General features: G+C 33.2%; 4 protein-coding genes and 1 non-coding gene across 6 annotated transcripts; 3 read left to right on the plus strand and 2 right to left on the minus strand.

Moving 5' to 3' along the window:
- The first annotated feature begins 6571 nt into the window (after positions 1-6571).
- LOC102601756 (UDP-glycosyltransferase 708A6-like) lies at positions 6572-7757 on the plus strand. The gene is made up of 2 exons (XM_015308012.1): positions 6572-6922; positions 6972-7757. Exons 1-2 carry the CDS (start codon positions 6572-6574, stop codon positions 7755-7757), a joined length of 1137 nt encoding a protein of 378 aa, XP_015163498.1.
- Positions 7758-8063: 306 nt separating this feature from the next.
- Positions 8064-11867, minus strand: LOC102598547 (probable mitochondrial saccharopine dehydrogenase-like oxidoreductase At5g39410). Its single transcript, XM_006338348.2, has 2 exons — positions 10838-11867; positions 8064-9065 (listed from the first exon to the last, which is right to left on the minus strand). Exons 1-2 carry the CDS (start codon positions 11504-11506, stop codon positions 8382-8384), a joined length of 1353 nt encoding a protein of 450 aa, XP_006338410.1. The 5' UTR covers positions 11507-11867; the 3' UTR covers positions 8064-8381.
- A 569-nt stretch (positions 11868-12436) lies between these two features.
- On the plus strand, positions 12437-12508 carry TRNAQ-UUG (transfer RNA glutamine (anticodon UUG)). Its single transcript has one exon. It is a non-coding gene; the product is annotated as a tRNA-Gln (tRNA).
- Positions 12509-14340: 1832 nt separating this feature from the next.
- Positions 14341-19965, minus strand: LOC102597991 (uncharacterized). 2 transcript variants are annotated; one of them, XM_006338346.2, is made up of 5 exons: positions 19637-19965; positions 19381-19553; positions 18182-18417; positions 17350-18067; positions 14341-16549 (listed from the first exon to the last, which is right to left on the minus strand). In XM_006338346.2, the coding sequence occupies exons 3-5, from the start codon at positions 18413-18415 to the stop codon at positions 15195-15197; spliced, it is 2307 nt and encodes a 768-aa protein (XP_006338408.1). In that variant the 5' UTR covers positions 18416-18417; positions 19381-19553; positions 19637-19965; the 3' UTR covers positions 14341-15194. The 2 variants fall into 2 exon arrangements, with proteins under 2 accessions (XP_006338408.1, XP_006338409.1); XM_006338347.2 differs by lacking the exon at positions 19381-19553.
- Positions 19966-21375: 1410 nt separating this feature from the next.
- LOC102597670 (UDP-glycosyltransferase 708A6-like) lies at positions 21376-22764 on the plus strand. The gene has a single exon (XM_006338345.2). The coding sequence runs from the start codon at positions 21376-21378 to the stop codon at positions 22762-22764; it is 1389 nt and encodes a 462-aa protein (XP_006338407.1).
- Positions 22765-22824: the final 60 nt, after the last annotated feature.

Genomic DNA, 22824 nt, shown 5'->3' on the forward strand with positions numbered 1-22824 from the left:
TAAAGATTAGTTGTGAATGAGTTCATACGTTATTTTATGCAGATATTAGTTATTACACTTTTTATACTGCATAAAATAATAAATAAATTTTCTCATATAAAGATTATTATGTGGTTTTCTAAATTATCAACCAAACATTATATTGAATTTATACATAAATAATTTATTTCTTATCATAAATGGATAAATATAAAATTTGTATATACTAATCAGAGGCGGAGCCAGAATTAGAAATTTGGGGGTTCTAAATCTTAGGAGAAAAGAGAAAAATATTGCAAAGCACTGTGAAAAGAATTTTCACCGTCATTTCTTACCACTGAGCTGCCAATCAATTTTGTTAAGGATTCACAGGTGTGTGTATATATATATTAAATTTTCTAATATAAACATATGATCTACGGAAAAGTTAGTGGGTTCGTCCGAACCCACGAACCCCCACCTAGCTCCGCCTCTAATACTAACCATGTTTAAGCAAACAAAATTATAGTTATAAAGCACAATTATCAATACTATAGGCTAGTTATAGAGCCTTATTACGTGTACTAAGTACTCTCTTTACTTCTTTCCTATTTTAGACTTCTTTCCTATTTCTAAAATTTTCTTTTCCAAATTTGGAAGCAGCAGGCCCCCTATTTTCACCTTTTACAGCTTGCATAGACCAGCTTTGTGATCAGGACTGACATGAAAGAAGGCAGACAGCAAAAATAAAAGAAATTATGTATTTCAGTTTAGATATTTACTTAACGAGAAACTATAAATAAAAAAATAATTTTAATATATATTTTTTAAATATAATATTTTAAAAAATATAACATAGAAATAATTATAATTAATGATAAAGGTAAATTAGGAACTAAGTATAAAATTATTTATTAATTTCATAAAGTAGATAAATATTATTTAACATTTCAAAATAATATAATATATAAATTCTTAATTCTTTATTATGACCAATCACCATCTCGTCTTAAATTTCATAGCACATAAACTCAAAATTTTAATTTTTCTATGGATAAGGCAAGGCCACCGCTGGCCATCTTTAATTGATTTGGACTTTACAGTTGAAGAGTAAAGTTATACAGCTGAAAACTTTAATGAAATATAACTGGTACATCCAACCAACCTACCAAAATGGGCTCTTCTTTTTTCCCGAGATAAAATACCAAAATGAGCTTTTCATAGGTATTACTTTATTTGTCCCAAAAATTTCACGTCCATTAAAGAAGATAGTACTAAATAGATGAATAGTTAACCCAATTTTCAACTAAACAACAATATATTACTCTTTTCGTTTACTTTTATTTGTTATTTATTTCTAAAATAAATTTTATTTTTACTTGTTACTTTTAATTTATCAAGAAAAAATATATTTATTTTTTTATATTTTACCTTCAACATTTAATACTTATTTTCTAAATTATTTTTTAAAATCTAATACTAAAGATAATTTAATCAGGATAATTTAGTAAAATAATTATTTTCTTAATAAATGTACTAAGTCAAACGAAGACAAATAAAACGAACGAAGGAAGTATTTTTAATCAATTTCTTTTTTCTTGTCAAATTTTAAACACAATCTAAAAGTAATAATTAACTATTCCACCGCAAAACTACTTTAAGTCCCCATTTTTATCAAGCCCAGAAACTAAAATTCACAAAAAAGATGCTTTTAAATAGAGAAGAATATCTATTTCCCCAACTCTATTTTTCGTTAAAGAATGATAAGAGAAAATGGAACCAACATGGGTTATATGGTACAGTGTGGGACTGTTTTTATACTTGATTAGATGTCTCGGGTTCGAGCCTTAGATATGAAAAAAAACTTGTTAGCTGCCATCCTAAATGGACCTGTAGTGCGTGATATGAATTTAATAGAGACTTTCAATATGAACTTCGAACACCGAGTAGGACAAAAATTAAATAAGAGAAAATGGAAGAATAATTTCTACGCCCAAAAGAAGTATATAAAGTTTTCATTTTGCAACCAACTCGGAAACTAAAATCCACAAACAAATGCTCATAAATGTAAAAGGGAAATTTTTACAAAAAAAAAAGAAGGGAAATTGGAAGATGAAATTTCAGACTCGGTCATTTTGGTTCGAAATTATTTTTTCTCAATTTGTGAGGAGTTCAAAAAGAAAGTTAAACTCAGTTTTTGATTAAATTTGAAAATTTGTTGTGATTTAGGTGATTATTGTTGCGAAAAATAATAATTAATGGATGATTAACTAAGCATAAATTAGTAGCTACAAATTGATTTGAAGTTCGTAAAAAGACATTTAAAAGATCACTATTAAAGGACTTTTCGCAAAAAACTTAAGTATACAACTTAATAACTTTAATTACTACAATATAACAATACTTCTTTTTCCACTTGTATAGCAATATTTCTTTTTCAAAACTAGAATTTATATTTTAAAAAAACGTATACAAAGTCAGCCTCGCTTATCACGTATTCCTTAATTTTTTTCAATTATTTTACCTTCCCTAATTTACTTAGATTTGTTATATATTCTCTCCCACGACGAGAGGTTTCTGACAAAAATAAAACTTCATGTCTACTCTGATCGACTATTCAAAAATGGTTATCAATAATTTTTCAATTCTAATTCAACACAACGGGCGATGGGACTCATCAGGTATTTGATAAAAAAACAATTGATATAATTTTTTTTACGTGGTTGATATATTTAATTTTTCTCACCATCTGAGTTTTAATCTTATTGGTAATTATTCGTTGGTTTATATTGTCGATTTTGGTGTAATATAAAATTCATATGATTTGGTTGATAGTCTGGTGCATCGATTGGCTGGATTTAATTGTTGAATAAAGATTAAAATTTAGTAATTGTTTATGGTATATTACTAGTTTTATATATATATATATATAAATATATATTATTAGGTTTAATTGATTAATGTACCAACGTAATCATAAATCAACAATTATGTGGTTTGATTGGTATGTTGCATGCCTTATGTTAACAACATATATCAATAGTTTTTTTGGTGTGTGATATGTTGTTATTGTTAAAATTTTAGACCTTATAAAAAGATCAGCGTCAAGTTAAAATTTCAGTACATGTATTTATGTATTTAGTTGTATTAGTTGGTATATATAACGTATATTATACCATAATGCTCAAATTATTTATGGTATGTGATTTGATGTAATCATGTAATTGGTATATTATGTTCGATTGTATATACAACAACTTTAAGTTAATATTTTGGTACATGTATTGATGTATTTAATTATCTGAGTTGGTATAAATAATATATTGAAAAATAATTTATATGTTAGTTATTGTTCATATATAAAATCCTAATTTGAATTTTTTTTTGGTATGTTATCTGGTACATATGATGGTGTATTTGTTTGTCTGGATTGGTGTCAAATTAATACTCTACTACATGTGTTGATGTATTTGTTTGTCTAAATTGGTGTGATAACGAAGTGTATACCTTAATTTTCAAAATACTTATGGTATGTGAATTGGTGTAATTAGTATATTTAGACCATGTATAAACGCCAACTTCAACTTAATATTTTGGAATATCTATCGGTGTCTAAATTAGATAATTAGTATTGAGTTGCGTATTTTGTGATGGTAATTTATTATGTATAATTATTAGTTGAAAATAAATAAATTATTTGGTGTAACTGATTGTGTGAATTAAGTTTTTATACACCACTATAATACATCGCAAGGATATTATGTAGTTTGGTTTGGGTTGTTTAATTACAACAAATTTGCCAATTTGTTATTGATAAGGTTTTTGGTGAAACGTTGGTCAAACTACTAAATTAGATCATCAATTGTTTTGTATACCATCGATTACCAATCTAACTACCAAATTGTGTAATTTAATTAATTTATGAAATTCATTCTACTACATTTGGAAATTGATTAAGAATTTGTAATTTTATACAGGTAATTATGTGGATTATGATATTGAAGGAGTGATGTATGATGCAAACACCAAATATGAAGGCTTGATTACTACTATATCTTTCCAATTGGGTGTGGACAAAATCATTTATCATTTAGAACTCAAATATGTCGTGAGTGGATCCATCTCCGCCAATGAAGATTCACAACGATATGGGTGTCCAAGTTTATTTAGATCAAAAGAGATGCAATTCCGACTTCTTTTCAAAATATTCCTTATGTGTAACATGTGTGGATAGAGCTATGGAGTCCATTGGTATTTTAGATGATACAATGTTGATGTAATTTTGATATTTTAGGTGACTAAATATTGGTATAACTTGGTGTTTTAGATGATACAATATTGATATATTATATGGTACATATATTTCTTTTAGGGAAAATTGTATGAAATAACAAACTATTAATTCAAATTAAATTTTAGGGAAAAAGGTCTGAAATATATCTGAACTTTGACCGAAATTGCTGTAACGATACCAAACTTTGGAAAGGACCTTTTACCCCCTGCACTATTTAATAGTGTATTTTAAATGTATATATGTGTCCACGTGGACATCATAAATATTACATAATTATAAATAGTAACGTGTCCATGTAGGCACATATATACCTTTAAAATACACTATTAAATAGTGCAGGGGGGTAAAAGGTCCTCCATAAAGTTTGATATCGTTACAACAATTTCGGCCAAAGTTGGAGTATTTTTCAGACCATTTTCCCTAAATTCTATATCCATAGTGTATTTTATTTGTAATTTGCAGCAAACATCCCATTTTTTGTCATCCGGTTCGGTAAACAATTAGCCATTTTTGATATACAATTACCCATTCGGTATACAAATGTATAAAATGCATTTGTGTTTGTATAAAGCGAGAGAAAAGTGTATATACAAATACAAATACATATATTTTCTTCCTATACACTTATAATTATACAGATATAGATCTTATTAAACAAATTACAATGTATAAATTCATGAGTTTATACAAAACTGAACAATTTGTATAAAATTGGATGTATCTAGCGAATTATACAAAATCAAAAGCTCCATAGCAAACATAAAATTTGTTGTAGAGCGCAATTATGCAAACTATAGCTATAATATACAAATATGATTTTTATGTTTGTTATATGTGAAAGTTGCTCTTTCTTTTACACAAATTTGATATAGTATATGGTATATATTGAGGTGTGACTCAACACCAATGTTCTATGGAAATCTATATAATATTCAAGTTTTTAATTACTTTATAAACTTTCTAGATTTAAATGGTTATTTAAGTCATGCCATAAAAAATTAAAATATTTTGTCAAAAAAATAACGTACATAAATTTCAGAATTTCTTTTTTGTCACAATAAAAGAAAAAGATATTTGTATGAAAACAATGTTAAAGAGGTGAGAGAACACTACAATCAATAAAGAGTATAATTATGGTAAAAAAGTAAATAATAATTATCAATTCCATAAATTTAGCTTAACCCCCAAAAATAGGAAATAATCGGATACTAAAATATACAAAAATAAAATAAAATGAAAATTCAATATATGGGCAAAAAAATAAATATAAAATAGTATAACTATGGTTGAAAAGCCAAAAAGTAAACAATAATTATCAATTTCATAAATTTAGCACATTATCCCCAAAAATAGGAAATAAACTCGTATATTAAAATATATAAAGAAAAAAAAAACAAAAATTCAAGACATGGGCAAAAAAACAATATAAAAGAGTAAAATTATGATTGGTAAACCAAAAAGTAAACAATAATTATCAATCCCATGAATTTAGCACATAACCCCCCCAAAAGGAAATAAATAGAATATTAAAATATTTTTTTAATAAAATCAAAAATTAAATATTCTGTCATGTTTGTAATTTTAAACTTAGTTTTGTAAATAAAAAGGAGTACATACATATACTGTTAATTAAGAATTTAAGATCTTAAATAGTATATTCTTGTAATTGGCATTTGAGAAAAGCTCAATGAAATTATGAAATGATGATTTTGTGATATCAAACCAGGAGAAAGAATAATGATAATTATGTAATATATGTCTTTTCATCTAACCCTTACATGCCTATAAAGGTGTATTCACCCTCTTGGACAGGTGAGCGTCTAAATGTTAGCAGGACTCCAATGAATTATAGACGTATTACGTATAATTGAGGATTGACTAATAGATTAATAGATTAGGAGGGCATCACAAATATGAAATATATGAAGGCATTTGGTAAACTTGACATTTCTCTGGACTAAAATCTGAGCTTTACTTAGTAAATTTCAGATTACTCTCCCCTGGTGTTTGGGTTATACATTTTTTTTTCCAGTTAATTTGAAGCTAATTACAGTTGAAAACATTTGTAAATATAACCTGATCATTTTTGCTTTGTTCTTGGCTGCACATAATGCCCCAAGCTTCACAATCACCATGTATAATATAGTTTCAGATGCCAAAGTTGATTCCTTTACTGTTCCTCAAACTACCAAACAAGCATATGAAAGCGATCAAATACCTAATTGTACGAAACTAATATGATCGGAGCCACGCCTTAATCGTTTAAAAAATTAGGTATTCGATCGCTTTCATCAGTAGAAATCATTCTTCAATTCAGCCATGGAGATGTCTGATTCTATTGTCAACTATGCAAAGCCAGTTCACATATTATTTCTCCCAAGTGGACTGGGAGTGGGACAAATGGTTCTATTTTTTCGATTAGCTTCCATGTTAGCTTCACACAGATGTAGAATCACTTTCATCACTATGCCACTTGAAATAACTACCACAAAGTCCATCTTGATCAACAACTTTTTCGCCATTCACCCAGAAATCAATCGAATAGATTTTCAAATTCTTCCTTTGAATACCTCTACTTGTTCAATTAGTGATCCATTCATCATGCAAATTGATGCTATTAGTAACTCACTTCACCAGCTCGGCCCTCTGGTGTCTTCTTTGGATGAACCAGTTTCTGCTATTGTCTCAGACTTTTATTCTTCCATCTAGTCTTTCACAGATAGCTAATAATCTCAATATTCCTCTTTACAATATCTCCACAACATCAGCTAAATTTTACTCTACTGTAGCGTACCTTCCTGTACTGTTATCCGAAGATCCTAATGCATTTAAGTACTGTTCGGGCAATCTTGAGATTCCAGGTATAGGATCAGTTACAAAATCAAGCATCCCCCGTTCATGGCTGGACGATTCACCATCAAACTATGTATTGCAAGACTACTTGCTGCCAAATGCTCGAGCTCTTCCTCAAGTGACTGGTGTCTTTCTGAACACCTTTGACTGGTTTGAACCAGAAACAATTGCTTCCCTCGATGATGGAAGAGTAACCAGTTCACTTCCACTTGTTTTTCCTGTTGGTCCTGTGGGAAATTACAACCTAGGAGAAGACAATCAGTGTTCATGGTTAGATGAACAACCTGCTGAATCAGTTGTATATGTTAACTTTGGTACTAGAGAGCCGATTTCTGCACAACAACTAAGAGAAATAGGAGAAGGACTAGAGATATGCGGATATAAGTTTCTATGGGTGCTAAAAGAAGAGCTTCTAGAGTTGTTTGGGAATACAGTCCTGGTAGAGATGGAAAAGAAAGGGAAAATAATGAAACCAGGGGATTATGAGGCAGCTATTATGGACCATCCAGCCATTGGACTTTTCGTGAACCAGTGCGAATGGGATTCAGTGATGAATGCAGCTTGGTCAGGAGTGCCAATGATGGCGTGGCCACAGCATGGTGATCAAAAGTTGAATGCAGAAGTTGTAGAGAAGGCAGGATTGGGGAGGTAGGTAGAAGAATGGGGTTGGGGTGAGGAAAATCTAGTGAAAGGTGGGGAGATTGCAGAGATGGTGAAAAACTTAATGGGAGATGTTAATATGAAGGTAAATGCAATGAAAGTGAGGAAACAAGCTAGAAAGGCCAAGGAAATCGGAGGGAGCTCAGAGAAGAGGCTGAGGAAATTCATTGAAACATTAACAGCAGAACAAAAATGATGTATCTATGCCATTCCTATTGATCCTTTGCTTGTAAAAATAATTGCAACTGCAATTCGTATGCTGTTAAAGTCAAAAGATTGCAGGCCAACAACACACGAATAAGTTAAAGCACAATAAGAATCAAATGCAGTCAATTATAGCAAGTTTACAGGTGTAAAGTGGAAGCTCCTGACATCGGAGATCCACAGGAGTTAACAGACCTAACAAATTGATAAACAAAGTAGAGCTTATCCAGTAGTCTAAATACGGAAAGACAAATGTCGAGGAAGCACCTTAAGGTATTAAGCAAGCATATAAACATTCAGAAAAACGTCTAGAAGAAAAACACATAATGAAAGCATAAGTAACTAGTATCATTCTCCCTTTATTAGAAGTTCAACTTTTCCCATGTGAATAGAAGGGAACACTACCATTTAGTTAGATTGTCTTCTTTGAAATAACATCAAAAGATATTCCATTGTGTTGAAGCCTGTTTTGGAGGTCGGTTGGGCCAAACACAACCCCAGGTGGGAAAACACCTCCTTTTGGAAGATTGTTTCGTTCCTTGAGCAAAATGAGAGCACACTGGACAAGAATGATTGGAGTTGTTAAATAACCAACCTCAGGTCCCATTACTCTTGTAATTATCTCTGTATCAGGCTTCCTGTTTCCTTGTGATGCAAGACTGCCATCGCTAAACCCGTGTCCGACAAACCACATCTTAAAGGTAGCACTTGCCACTTCATCTTCAGTTGGACCTTTTTTCCTGAACCATCCAAGACTGAACAATGAAGGGAATTTCAATAGCAGCCACCTCCCTAAACTAGTTTTACCAAAGAGACCAATGAACAGCCCGACTATAATGAAACGAACAACTCCTAACAGAGATTTTGAAGCTATCTTCACACCAAAGTGAGCTGGCTTTATGCTTGACCAAAATGCCTCCCTCCTCTCAACTTGTTCAGCGCTTTCATTAACACCAGGTAAACCATGAGGATTTTCAGCGAAACATGAAAGTGTTCTTCGGACTACAATTGCATCTGCTGATGGTAACTTTACAGCCCAAACACCAACTTCCTTTAGATGGTTCATCAATGGACCCTTAGGAGGAGGACCAGGAATCTAAAACAAACAGGAAAATATTAGAGAGTGATAATATGCTTCACTGATCTAATGTGTTATTTTACAGAGGAAACACTGAAAGTTACTGTACCAAAGCAGCATGGTACACAGTATGCAATGAGTAATCCAGCAAATGTTGCAGGTATCAAATAAGCCCATCTCTAACAATGAATCTCTATTAAAAGTATGCATGTAATAAAAATGTTGATCCCTGTCATACACGGATTCGAGCTATCCATCATAAGGTTATGAATTTCTACCATATACTCATCAGCATCATCACATATTGACTATGACACACATTTTAGGGAAAGAGTTAATTGGTTCTCAAAGTTCCACATGTAAAATACATTTTTATAATGATGCGAACATTCAGCAAAATGAGGAAAACAACCTTAACATGATGGACTTTGATTGCAGTTTACATCTTCAAACACATACTGATTAATTGATTTCTAAGTTGTAACGATTAATTGCTTCTTAACCTACAGTGTTCTTCCAGTGAAACAAGAGAATAAAAAAAAATCCATTACTCTTTCTCAATACTGATGCAATCTTTACAAAGACAAAATCACTTCTCATTTAGCATCATTCCCTGCCACATAATTAACACACCACAGGACCAGATGTTGGCCGTATGGATTCATGAAACTGAGTGTACATATTTATATGTGAATGCCTTCATAGAGGACGAAAAGGGTAAATCATAAATCTGGAGGTTCTCACAGCAGTAAACACATTTTAATACCACTCACAAATTGGTTCAGCTTATATTTATCTATATCCCATGACACAAGACTTAAGTTTCAACCAATTAAAATCAGAGGGGATATATTGCTCGCGAAGCACACTCCCAGTTTATCAACTTCAATTTCTTCTGATATGGCTATGTAGTAGACCATTTGAATTTATGTAAAATTTTCTCCACAGAGAATGCTAAAGTTGCCGGATACCCTGAACTAGAGAAGCCAGATACAAATTAATAAGTAACACATAAATATTGAGTTATATTTTTTTTCCAATGAGTTGTGTAAGGCTTTATTCTGTTGATAACCATGGTATATGGGTTCGCTTGTGTTTCTCGTAATACCTGCTAAAGTTCACATAACCTCATCATTGGTTGGCATCTTTGAAAAATTTAAATTCTATACCAAACTTTTATCTTTTACAAAAACACCCTCTCTAATAGTTGTTTGCGTTGTATTGCATAATTTTTTACGTAAACACTAAAGTAGTGATAGAATATTCAGTGAATATGAAAGTGATGATACGATTATTGATGAAAATGATGAACAATCGGCTTAGGGTAATAAAGTCAAGTGCTTTGTCTACTTCACGATGTATGGAATGATGCTTGTTGCACTCACTCCGAACTACCATATTGTTCTAGTCATGGACACTACTTGTTATTTGTTGCAAAGAAGATTCAATGGACTTGTAATACAAACTTATGGTTAGTTTTTAAATTTTTTAGGTATAAATCATATTTCCTGAAAAAGAGAAATATGTTTCTCAAATACTACAGCCAAACAGGTGATGAAATTTCACTCAAATAATATTTGCAAAAAATATTTAGAAATCTATGGCGAAACGCTTGTAGAATAACAAGCCTTCCGTTGGGAGTTCCTTATGACTAAATAAAGTAAGATGTTACCATGACTGCAATTTAAGGTGTAACTGGATAACCAGAACTAAAAACCTCTTCACATTGGATGGTTGGGTAATGGAATTGAGACCAAGATCATCAGTATCAACATGAAATGAAGCCTTACCACAGGACGAGGCCTCTTTGGTCTGCTCCGCTGCAGCTCCTGTAATTTGTCCATATTAGCCGCACCAAGCACCGCTGACTCATACGTCCCCAAATTTTTAACAATTCTCTTGTCCGATTCTAGACTAAGGTAGGCCTCAACACTGTTAGGAACAGCCGGCGGCAGCCACTGTCTCGAATTGAACATCAATCCCAATTCAGCAGGAATAGAGTCAAACCCACATGCCGAAACAACTAAGGATCCATTTTCCACAGCCTTATCATGGTACTTCATCTCTATCCTCTCCATAAACTCAGGCTCCCCAGAAATATCCAAGTAATCGCATCCAGAATCAGCACAGGCCTCAACAACAGGCTCACCGTAAAGATAAAACGGTCCGACACAGTTAAGAATGATCTTAGTCTGTGAAGCAAGGTCACGGAGAGAAGATGGGTCAGTGGTATCGGCAGTAAGAATGGGGATTTCGGGTGGTGGGTTTGGACGGGAAGCCCATTGAAGAGCCTGGGAAAGCTTTGAAGTGTTACGGCCAGCAATGGCTAAATTCTTCAAGGGGGAAGAGGGAACGTCCAGGAATTTGAGAGCTTCTCTAATGACGTACTTCCCAGTAAAACCTGAAGCACCTAAGATTATCACGTCGTAAGTTGGATTCGGATTAAGGATCTGAGACATTTTTTTTTTATCGGAAATCAAAAAATAGTTTGATTGGTTTTCCGATTATCTCCGGGAGCTGATCAGAGAGTGGACTTTGGAGACGAAGAGAAGAGGGAAACTAGAAATCCCCGTGATTCGGTCTCCCCTATCAAAGGCATAGCATTCTATGGACTCTTTAACACGTCCAGAAATGGTATGCCAACGAACACCCTTTCTCCTCTTTCCCATGTCCAGAAATGGTATGCCAACAAACACCCTTTCTCCTCTTTCCCACGTCCAGAAATGGTATGCCATCAAACACTCTCTCCTTAGCCAAACAAAGTCTTCACAAGCCCCAACAGGCGGTTTTGACGATAATATTACTTCATCCCTGCAAAATAAAAGTGGTCTAGTTTGACTTGATAGAAAGTTTAAGAAATAAAAATAAAGTGTTACAAAAAATAAAGAAAAATTGCATAATATTGGTATAATGAAAGTTCTGGAATGTATAGATGGGAAACACTGGAAGCTAATTCAAAAAGAGATCATGGCAGCGATATGTGGAGCTATCATTTATCATACTTGGCGTGCCAGAAATTGGAGGCGATACAAAGGCAAATGTGTACAGACGGATGAGGCAATTGCACAGATAAAGAAGGAAATCAGAGAAAGGTTACAGTTACTTAGTAGTTCCAAGAAAGCAATAAAATGTAGGAATTTTATTCAGCATTTAATGTGTTTTTAGTTTTCTTATGATTTGGTAGGAGGCCTGCTCTTTGTTATCAGAGAAAGGTGCTCATCATTTGTATTCGTACTTTTTGTTGGTTATGGTAATATATTTTAAGTTGTAAAAAAAAAAAAAAAAAAAAAAAAAAAAAAATCATTTTTTTTAAATAGACTAAAAACAAAAGGAGGTTGATTTTTTAAACGAAGGGAGTAATATTTATAATGAAGTATTTATGCAAATAGGGTTCTATGGTGTAGTGGTTAGCACTCTGGACTTTGAATCCAGCGACCTGGGTTCGACTCCCGGTAGGACCTCTTTTTTATATTCTGATTTTTCATCCTGTGTTCGAATTTGTGTGCGGGGAGATTCACATGGAAGACAAATCACTCTCTAACAAAAAATATTGAACTTTAAATAAAAATATTTAACACAAAAGAAAACAGTTCTAATCAATTAGCCATGTGTGTTGCTTATAATAGTCTCAAAGAAATATCTGATTAAATTATTTAGGAAGTGACAAATGAGGAGGTTTAAGAAATTAGTAATATAAATAGGTACAATTTGAGTCATTTTCAAAACGGAAAAGGACTAAATATAAGTACAAATTGTTTTAAAATATATGAAAAAGGGCCAAAATTATCCTTAAACTATAGGAAAAAAGTCTAAAAATACCCTTCAACCATCCTTTGGTATAAAAATACCCTTCCATTGTTGTTTTATTTTTTAAAAGAAATTATTATTTGTCATTTTCTTATTAGATAAAATAAAAATCTCATCTCTATTAAATTTTTTCCCATAATCTATTCAAAAAAAATAAAATATACCTCTTCAAGACCCCATTTTTTTAATAAAAAAATCTAGTAATTTTTGTATTTGCTCTAAAAAAAAATTTAAAAAAATTTGTTTTAAATAATTAATATATTATAAGAATATTAATAGTGCCACAATATCTATCTACCTTTCTAAAATAAATAAAAAAATTGTTAACTTAATTTTTTTGCTAATTTGTGATAAATACTTTTCAAAGAAAAAGTTCCACAAACAATTTTACTTATAAATTAACTCATTTAAAAAAAAAAGATGGACGGTCGTAGCCGTAGGGAAAATTTAAGTAGGAAAATAGAGAAAAATGTGTGTAATGTATTTATGGATAAGATAATATATTGTTATGATTATGACATAATAAATTTGTTTATAAAATATTAATCATCTATATCATGTTTAGAATCTTGATTTAATTAATTAAATATTAGCCGTTAATTTTTTCTTATGTCATGAGTCTTCAATAGGTAAAAAATTGAGAAAATGGAGAGGAGTTGGATCCAAAAATAAATAAATAATAAAAAACTACAATATTCTTTTTATATTAAAAAAATTGGGGTTTTGAAGAGGTATATTTGCTTTGGTTTGGATAAATAATGAGAAATAATCTAATGGGATAATTTCAGAGACCTCCCTCTAGGTTTCGCTCTATAACACTCACCTCCTTTGTGGTTTACGATATTACGTCTACCTCCCTTAATGTATTTGTGCTGATTTACTTTTTAAAGTATTTGTTAAATGAGTTTTTTTTTATATAATATTTATTAATATAAAAAATAAATATATAGAAGGGTAAAAATGTCAAATCTAAATTAATTTATATTTATTTTAAACAGATTTAAAGAATGGTTACAAGAAAATGAAAATAAGAGAGGTAGACGTAATATCGTAAACCACAGGGGAGATGAGTGTTATAGAGCGAAACCTGAAGGGAGGTCTCTAAAATTATCCCTAATCTAATTGAGGTGGGCTATTTATATTATCCAATAGGAGAATGACACATAATAAATATTTTTAAAAAATAAAGAATAAAGAGAAAATTGTTAGTTTCAAGGGTATAAGTGAGCCAAAAAGATGAATGAACGGGTATTTTTAGACCAAAAAATGGATGAAGGGTATTTTTAAATCTTTTCATATAGTTTATGAGTATTTTTGGCACTTTACCGTAAAATATATTTTGAGACTTAATCCAAATACTATCTCATGTTATACTTTCAATTCAAATATATCTATTCCGTTATACTTTTCACAAAAAATTACTCCTAATTCTGATGGATGAATACACCAGCTATTTCATTTCCAATTAGATTGATTTCTATTAAGGTAGAAAAATAATGTAGCATTATTAATAAACTCTTACAATAGTGTATTGAAGCAGTGAATGTGACATTTAAGTTTTACACAGAAATGTACAAAATAAGCTCTAATGGTCATGAGATCCCTTAAGAGAAGCTGCAATAACCCTTGGTGCTCTTATACCCCGACGTTCCACCCCTCTCCCTCAGAATTTTTTTTTTATCACGAGAAATCCCCGAGGGCCAGATGGCACACGGTTTAGAACTTGATGATAATAGACCCGCCCCTCTATCAAGTGTTTTTTTGTCTGCAGCAAGGTTCAAACTCATGATGTGAGTCTAACCTACACATCAACATTGCTTCAGAGGAAGAGTAAGATTATGGTTTAGATATCTCTGCCTTGGCAAGCGCCTCGTTCTCTTTCCCCACCCGGTTAGACTTTTTTCCTCGAGCCCCAGCTCACTAGAACAAGGCTGGTTTACCGGAGGTGTGCAATCAGCAGGAATTGTTGGGGAAGGATCAGCATTTGCTAAACGACGCCTTCCCCTGCCACTCTTACCGGTTTTCCTATGTGATAAGCTAGACTGCCAAGAGGATCCACTAGCTTTAAACAGCTCTTCAAATGCCAGAATATCCTTGTTCACCTCATACCTTGACAGGGAAATAAGACCAGGAAGAACGTCCCTCTGGAAATCTCTCCGTTGCCTGCCCCTTCTTGCTTGCCCTCTTCGAGGCCGTTTTGGTAAGGTAGTGGCCCCCGTTTCTTCGTCATTATGGCTCACCATTGTCAGCATTTTATAGGAATACTCTTCTTCCTTCAAATCTTCCAGCTTGAGTGTCATAAACTCAAAGTAATCAAAGCCATCGGGAATGGATTCCTCATCAAAACCCGGACACTGTACCTGAGCTGATCTTTCTAGTAATGTATTCTTGGCCACTAGAGTGGGAGGAGACCAAGTCAGCAAACCATTTGAGGCAGTCACTAGGTTCAGTTTGCAACACATCATTTGTATCTCCATTTACAGAACTAGACGCTGAGATGGAAATTATAGACTCTGCAGCAACCCTCATGGCTTCTTCACTCGACTTGTTAGATTCTTCTAATGTAAGTTTAGAATTCCCACATTCTTCTTCAGATTCAAGAACTGCTGGAGCCTCTAAGTCTATCTCAGTGGTTGCAATCCTCACCACAGCCTGAGGAAGAGGAGGTGCGGATGGTGCCTCTTCTTCATCTAAAGACAAGTTCAAATCAATCTGATACCTTAAACCAGAAGTGCAACCATTTAGTCCTTTTTCTTGAACAAAATCATTAGCTTCCACCTTCTTTGTACAAACAGTCTCATCCCGTGAAATGATTGTGGCAGTAACACCGTCAATATCAGGAAAAGTGGCCTTTGAGAGAGAACGGGCTGCATGCGAGTCCTTGGAGGCACTTAAAATTGGAGCACCAAAAATTGTCCTTATTTTAGTGCTGTCACTAACTTCAACTTTCTGGCATTCAGAACCTTTGGAGGATATCGATGACAAGGTTCCCCGTCTCTGATCTATAAATTGAGAGGAGTTGACTGCTGTGTCTTCTCTTCTAAAAAACTGCTGGGAGTAATTCTGCAAGGAGTCCAGATTTAAGTGATAACAACTTTCCTTCCCTTTGGTCTGCTCTACACATTCCTGTGATTTCCCGACTAACCAAGGCAATGTTTCCCGGGGGTTTTCCTGTTTCCTCTGAGAATCTCCAGATACATGTGTTTTTCCAGCAGCTTCAGTTTGAGATACACCAGAAGTATCTCTGGCATTCTTTAACCCAGCAGATTTATAATCCATGTCATTCACACAATTGAAAGTATTTGTCCAATCTTTAGCACTTGGCTGAGATCTTTTACAAAGAACATTTTGGTCTGGAAGTACATTCTTTGAACTTGAATCTGATCTGACATCACTTCCCATATGCATATTGCCTTGATAGGCCGCAAGGTTTCGCAGAAGTTCAGTATAACTCTGAGAAAGTGGTTGAGATTTATGAGTAGGCATTTGCACATTGGAAAAGCTAGCAGATTGTACTTGATTTTCTTCATGAATTTCAACGCCAAAAATTGTCCTTTTCTTTGGGTGCTCATTCTTGGTTTCCTTAATGAGAGAGTGCTTGAAAAGTTCATGACCTTGTGATGACTGACAGGCTTTAGGTAACTTTTCAGCAGTTTCAAGTCTTCCAGAAGATCTGTTATCTGGTTGCTTTTGCTCTGTAACAGAAGATGAGATCAAAACGAAAGTTAGTAGCAAAATAATAATATAAAATACGGCACGCAAGGCATGTGTGATTGTTGCATCATGACCTCTACTTTATAAAAGAGGAAAATATGAAAATTGGAAAGAATAAATGAGGTAGGTCCAAACATCAGTAGAGACTATTGCGCAAAATTAAGAGTTTTTCAATAATAGAGACCTGTTTACTAGAATCATGACCTCTACTTCATAAAAGACGAAAATATGAAAATTGGAAAGAAGAAATAAGGTAGGTCCAAACATCAGTAGAGACTATTGCGCAAAATTAAGAGTTTTTCAATAATAGAGACCTGTTTACTAGAATAATATGCATTAACCTCAACAACTGTCTACGCATTGAAAGAAAACGGGGATGCAGTATATCAAATGAAGAGGTGTTACACAACAAGAGATCTTTCTGTGACTATTACGGTGGTCCTTTCCGCTCCTACTTTTGGTAGTCCATCTAAACATTCATACTGCAACTCATTTAACAAATATCTCAGCAAGAAAAAGTCACAACTAGAACTAAAGTTGTGCACCATACAGGTTGCTGACATATATTTAGTCTTCCCTTAATATCCCTATATAGAAAGGACACACCATATGGGAATCCTCTCTAAGTCAAGAAAGTCGATTTGGAAGTGGCATCGGATACTAGCTAAAAATTCTTCCTTATCGGCTTATCCTCCTTTCTAATGAAACATATGAAAAGTAACTGCCTACTGATACAGTTGAAAAGTAACAAGACAGGTTTACATCATGAAAACATTCTTACCAGCATTAAATTTAAAAGTTAACTGCTCTTCTTCATTCCTGCAAGGCGGGTGGTTGAGGCAAATTCCACCAATCCTTTCCTTGAGTGACTTAGGAGAGAACTTCGCCCCATCAGAGCTGCCATCCTCGAGGCAAGTAATGCTGGTTATATTGATATCCGGAACCAAAGGAGGATCTTCTTCAAGTGGTAAAGGTTTATTCAAGTCAGCCAGTTCATCAGTCCTTTTTGAGGAATTGGTTCTGTCAAGATCAGCATCAGAATGAAATTCTAAAGCTCTAGGTGTCTTCACATCTCTTCTTCGGGGGATTGGATAAATTCCCTCAGCAGGGTTCCCTTGAATGCCAGCTAATCCCAATTGTTTCATAGTAGTTTGTTCTTCTTCGTTATTCGTGCACTCTTCAACTACATATCTAGAGTTGAACATTTTTCTCTGGAACAAACTACTACCAGGCTGGTGAGGTTCACATTCCCTTGAACTGTTTGTGACTTGAGGGGAGAAATGAATGGACCTACTATCGTTCTCTATAAAATCAAAGGATGATTTGTACTTAGAAGCATCTTTCATTGATAGCTGGCCAGCTATAGAATCCAATGAAGGAAAATGAGACAATGAGGGACTAGACTGGAATATCTTCATTTGACTGTTAAACATTTCTTTCCTTTGATGTTCATTCATGAGATCTCTTTGTCTTCTATATAGCCGGTGGAGTTCTTGGATCTGTACGTGTAAACCACATCAAGAGCACATAAATGTTAAAACTATGATCTCTTTATTTTAGCCCTCCATAGAAATGCAACCATTTGAGTGAGAAATAGTTAAAAGTCAATGTACCTGATGCCTAAAAATTGTTTCATGCTCCAGAATTGTCTGCCTCATTTTTTCTCTGTCACATCCCGAATATCCATCAATTGGTTGCGACGACAAAATTGAATCAGTGCACTGACTTCTTTTCCTTGACTTATTTTCATGATCTAAGAGCCATGGGGTATTAGTTCCGTTGTTATTTAGATCACTCATGGAGCAAAATCCTGGCAAGTACGTCTTACATTGTACTTTAGTGCCCATTCCTGCAATCATACAAGGGGTAGAAAAATGATTAAGTCAGTAAAACAATTAAACAGAGAGAAAAAAAGCTGAAAAACTGCAAACTAGACAGCAAAAAGATCAAACACCACGAATAAGACTTAACGGACTCTAAATCAGACTAATAGAATCTTGCAAATTTTTTAGAGGGATTATAACACAGTTGCAAGCTCAGTAAAAAAAAACAATCAATCCAATCTACTTCAGTTCAACAAGCCAGAGTAATCGCTTGAAAATTCTAGTAAGATCCACGATGCTAAGAAATCTTCTGGCTATGCGAATGAAAAGGAAATTCCAAAATTAAAACATATGTCTTCAGATCACGGAAAGTGCTTCCGTTGATCTTGCATTATACTTCTACTTCTCTCATTTTTTGAGCCATAGGCATAACTTTTTCGTCTTACAAAACAAGTATACCAACCCAATTCATTCATGTATAATTGCTATCTCTTTGCACGCCAAATACAACATTTTTGGACATACAAATATACAATCATAGCGGAGGCCAAGTGAGGAATTCCTCAGGCACGATACACCCTGTCAAATTGCCAGTGAGGTTCAATATTTACAGAAGTTATAACAAACATCAACATATCAAAGCCTGCTTACTTCTGATGGGTTAACAAGTATATAACAATAAAATTATTCAATTTTCAAGTCAAATTTTGGAATTGAAGGCAATGCAATCTATGAATTAATTCCTTACTTTTCCATGAAAAAATAAAATAAAAATTCCTTGTTCGATTTTGCCCAAAAAAGGTATGAAATATCAGTAAAAAAAACTTCTGGTCCAATTTCCCAATTCTCTTTTATTTTCTTCCTTTCAAATAATCAAAACATAAAGATCAAAACCAATACATGAAAGCTCAAAAGGCAAACAGAGAATAAAACTTGAAAAACAAGTAAACAACATAAAAGAAATTAATAAAGTGAAAATTTTAAATTACCTCAAAAAAAATCTCTTATAACTCCTCTTCTTAACAACTTGAAATTCAATTTTGAGTCTCAGAAGAACAAACAAGCATAAGAATTCTGTTTTGTCACAGAAATTCCTTTTTAATAAAACCCTACACACCCAAAACAAGAAAAGCAACAACCTTTGTGTTGTCACTTCACAAACCTTAAAAACAAAAAAATCATATCCACAATCAAGAATTCAATTAAAAACACCATATAATAAAATTTAAATTAAAAAAAAAGTACCCTTGTGGTGTGATCAATCAAAAGAAGCTAGAGAGATCCCAGATAAGATTAAGATCTCTCTCTTTGTTTCTCTCTCTACAGAGAAAAAAAAATGAAGTCTTTTGAAAAAGCAATGACTTAAAAAATGTGGTCTCTTCATATACTTTTATTTTTTGTTTCACCTTTCAATCATTTCTTTACCCAATTGGCTATCTTTGATAGTTATATAACAACAAAGTAGTATCAAAATGAATAAAATAAAATATTTGACAGATTTTATTTTTCTGGTCTTTTGAGGAACTGAAAGACATAGGTATTTGTAGCACATTTTCTAGATTCTCTGTGACCCTCTCTCTTTCTCTCCTGCTTGTTGGGTACCACATAATTTAATTTTATATTTCTTTATTATTGACAACTACTTTAGATTAGGATCATTATTTTATATATATATATATATATATATATATATATTTTGATCATTAGTAATAATAAGTAATTTGCTTTTATTTTTCAAGTAATTAATAAACGAGTACTCATAGCTATAATTATCATTTAAATGATTTGATGCAACATAAGAGAAAATTAACTACTTTCATAGTCCATATTTATTTGTCCATTATATTATTTGGAATGTCCAACAATAATTATTCAGTTTATAAAATCAATGAGTAATATATAATTTTATGTGTATTTTACACTTGTTATTAAAACACAAGTTGTGTGATGACTGATGAGGCACAAAATATAAAAAATATCTTTATGATCCAATCAAATTCATGATAGTAGATATTGTAGAGCCCTACTATAATTTTAGGGGAAAAAAATTTGGCCAGAAATTATCTATGTTATTTTACCTTTTTAAACATTTTTACCCTTTTAATTTTAATACATTTTAACTCAAAAATGAAAAAAAGATCAGTTTATTTTAAAATAAAAAAAATATTATATTTTTTTAATTTTCTGACCACTTAACATTCCCTTTTCAATATTAGATAACTTATATTTAATAAGGGTGATTTGATAAAATTACCCCTATCATTTAGTGTTTCTTAATCCTTGTGTCAAGTTAATAAGTACTACTCAGTTTTCATTTTGCATCCAACTCGGAAACTAAAATCCACAAACAAATGCTCATAAATGTAAAAGGGAAAATTTTACAAAAAAGTAAATGGAGTGAAATTGGAAGGTGAAATTTCGGACTCGGTCATTGTGGTTCGAAATTATTTTTTCTCAAATTGTGAGGAGTTCAAGAAGAAAGTTAAACTCTATTTTTTGAAAATTTAGTGTGATTTAGGTGATTATTGTTGCGAAAAAATGATTAATAGATGATTAACTAAGCATAAATTAGTAATTACAAATTGTTTTGGCATTTCTCTGGACTAAAATCTGTGCTTTACTTTAGTAAATTTCAGATTACTCTCCCCTGGTGTTTGGGTTAAACAATTTTTTTTTTCCAGTTAGGTAATTACAGTTGAAAACATTTGTAACAACTAATATAAACCTGATAATTTTTGCTTTGTTCTTAGCTGCGCATAATGCCCGAAGCCTTCACAATCACATTCACCATGGTCCATGTATAATATATAGTTTCAGATGCCAAAGTTGATTCCTTCACTGTTCCTCGAACTACCAAACAAGCATATGAAAGCGATCAAATACCTAATTGTACTAAACTTATATGATCGGGGCCACGCCTTAATCTTTTTAAAAACATCTAATTAATCACTCTGTTTCTGCAGAAATCATTCTTCAATTCAGCCATGGAGATGTCTGATTCTATTGTCAACTATGCAAAGCCAGTTCACATATTATTTCTCCCAAGTGGTCTGGGAGTGGGACAAATGGTTCCATTTTTTCGATTAGCTTCCATGTTAGCTTCACACAGATGTAGAATCACCTTCATCACTATGCTACTTGAAATATCTACCACAGAGTCCATCTTGATCAACAACTTTTTCGCCAATCACCTAGAAATCAATCGAATAGATTTTCAAATTCTTCCTTTGAATACCTCTACTTGCTCAATTAGTGATCCATTCATCATGCAAATTGATGCTATTAGTAACTCACTTCACCAGCTCGGCCCTCTGGTGTCTTCTTTGGATGAACCAGTTTCTGCTATTGTCTCAGACTTTATTCTTGCATCTAGTCTTTCACAAATAGCTAATAATCTCAATATTCCTCTTTACAATATCTCCACAACATCAGCTAAATTTTACTCTACTGTAGCGTACCTTCCTGTACTGTTATCCAAAGATCCTGATGCATTTAAGTACTGCTCGGGCAATCTTGAGATTCCAGGTATAGGATCAGTTCCAAAATCAAGCATTCCCCGTTCATGGCTGGACGATTCACCATCAAACTATGTATTGAAAGACTACTTGCTGCCAAATACTCGAGCTCTTCCTCAAGTGACTGGTGTCTTTCTGAACACCTTTGACTGGTTTGAACCAGAAACAATTGCTTCCCTCGATGATGGAAGAGTAACCAGTTCACTTCCACTTGTTTTTCCTGTTGGTCCTGTGGGAAATTACAACCTAGGAGAAGACAATCAGTGTTCATGGTTAGATGAACAACCTGCTGAATCAGTTGTATATGTTAACTTTGGTACTAGAGAGCCGATTTCTGCACAACAACTAAGAGAAATAGGAGAAGGACTAGAGATATGCGGATATAAGTTTCTATGGGTGCTAAAAGAAGAGCTTCTAGAGTTGTTTGGGAATACAGTCCTGGTAGAGATGGAAAAGAAAGGGAAAATAATGAAACCAGGGGATTATGAGGCAGCTATTATGGACCATCCAGCCATTGGACTTTTCGTGAACCAGTGCGAATGGGATTCAGTGATGAATGCAGCTTGGTCAGGAGTGCCAATGATGGCGTGGCCACAGCATGGTGATCAAAAGTTGAATGCAGAAGTTGTAGAGAAGGCAGGATTGGGGAGGTGGGTAGAAGAATGGGGTTGGGGTGAGGAAAATCTAGTGAATGGTGGGGAGATTGCAGAGATGGTGAAAAACTTAATGGGAGATGTTAATATGAAGATAAATGCTATGAAAGTGAGGGAACAAGCTAGGAAGGCCAAGGAAATCGGAGGGAGCTCAGAAAAGAGGCTGAGGAAATTCATCGAAACATTAACAGCAGAACAAAAATGATGTATCTACGCCATTCCTATTGATCCTTTGCTTGTAAAAATAAATGTAACTGCAATTCGT

This window comes from Solanum tuberosum, unplaced genomic scaffold (genome assembly GCF_000226075.1).
Source record: "Solanum tuberosum cultivar DM 1-3 516 R44 unplaced genomic scaffold, SolTub_3.0 scf00004, whole genome shotgun sequence".
NCBI classification, from domain to species: Eukaryota; Viridiplantae; Streptophyta; class Magnoliopsida; order Solanales; family Solanaceae; genus Solanum; species Solanum tuberosum.